Raw genomic sequence first — 1,341 nt, forward strand, 5'->3', positions numbered from 1 at the left:
GATGTATTCACTGTAAAGCTGTTGCTGTGTTGATCTAGTGTCTCAGTATTTGAATGTAGACATTGTTGCTCTGCTGTGAAGCTGTTTTACTGTAAAACTGTACTTTGGTGTGATGCAGTACTCCAACCAGTGCAACGTTTTTTCTTTACTGTAATGTTGTTTTATTCTGGAGTAAAGTTGAAGCCAGCTGTTTGTGAAGTTCTGCTCTTCTGGTTTCTTACTCGTTACAGCCACGGTGATGTCAGCGGGCGTTCTGGGCGCGGTCTCAGCATGGGGGGGGCTGAGCGGCTCCAGGCTGATGGACGGCTGGTTCTGGTCGCTCAGTGGCGCCCTCTGGCTGCCGGATGTCTGACCGACACCCAGACGCTCCACATCCAGAACCACAGCGTCCACACAGGGCAGGCTGGTCTGAGACAGAGGCCAGAGGGGACACGGTCATCCATCACACCTGTCCCCAGGTGTGATGTCAGCGATGACTCACCATGATGCCCAGAGCTTTGAGGATGTTGAGTTTACACATGGGACAGGTGCAGTGTTCGTTCAGCCAAGGATCCACGCACACCTTATGGAAGACATGTCTGCATGAGACAGAGACACGTTGAGACACGTTGGACGGCTCCAGTAGGCAAAGGCTTGGGGAACAGATTCCTTCAGGTGTGGACCTGGTTCTGGACTCACTTGCAGGGCAGAATCCGGACCACATCATTGAGCTGGTACGCCTCGATGCACACGGCACAGTGGTTGAAGTCTGGGTCTGTTTCCTTCAGGACGGACAGGAAAGACAACCGTCAGTCAGCAGAACCAGAACCATTTTACTCCAACATGACGGTTCTGTGCAGGACCGATCTATGACTGGTTATGTTGGTTTCTGAGTTTACCTTGTCTCCTTTCTTCACTGTCCTCGTCGTCAGCTTCCCGATGGCTTTCTTGGCTGCGTCTCCTAGGCGACGCTGGAGGACAGAGACAACAGACGTTAACGTCCAATCAAGATGAAGCATCCCTGGTTGAAGTGACACAAAGCTCCGCCCACAGGACAAAACCCAGTTTCTGCCCTGCAGTTTGTGTGCCTGTCTTCCATTAACATTCAAACCTCAGCTGGGGAAGATTGTTTGTTAGGGAAAAACAAAAACTACAAATCCCAGCATTCATAGACTCGGTAGCAGGAGAAGAAGAAGATCGTTACATCACTGAAGATAAAAAAAAAACAACTTTTCTATCCGCACCCTGCACCTGACTCCGCCCACCAGGACCTGGTGCCTCCAGGTGCCGTGTTTGGATTCTCCATCTGGACCTGAACGCAGCATGCCGGCAGTCCAGCATTTGCCTAGCTTAGCCTCATCT

At 51.2% G+C, this 1,341-nt stretch overlaps 1 protein-coding gene across 2 annotated transcripts in view; it reads right to left on the bottom strand.

Moving 5' to 3' along the window:
- rnf130 (ring finger protein 130) overlaps nt 1-1,341 on the bottom strand; it is a 13,880-nt gene that overhangs the window by 5,807 nt on the left and 6,732 nt on the right. For both annotated transcript variants that reach the window (XM_015050522.1, XM_015050523.1), the window contains exons 5-8: nt 879-950; nt 679-761; nt 482-578; nt 222-408 (exon numbers count right to left, since the gene is read on the bottom strand). In XM_015050522.1, the coding sequence (XP_014906008.1) occupies nt 222-408; nt 482-578; nt 679-761; nt 879-950 (439 nt within the window). The remainder of the gene's footprint in view (nt 1-221; nt 409-481; nt 579-678; nt 762-878; nt 951-1,341) is intronic.

The sequence above is a fragment of the Poecilia latipinna genome, unplaced genomic scaffold (genome assembly GCF_001443285.1).
Source record: "Poecilia latipinna isolate Pla-1442-1.1 unplaced genomic scaffold, P_latipinna-1.0 Scaffold997, whole genome shotgun sequence".
Taxonomy (NCBI): domain Eukaryota; kingdom Metazoa; phylum Chordata; class Actinopteri; order Cyprinodontiformes; family Poeciliidae; genus Poecilia; species Poecilia latipinna.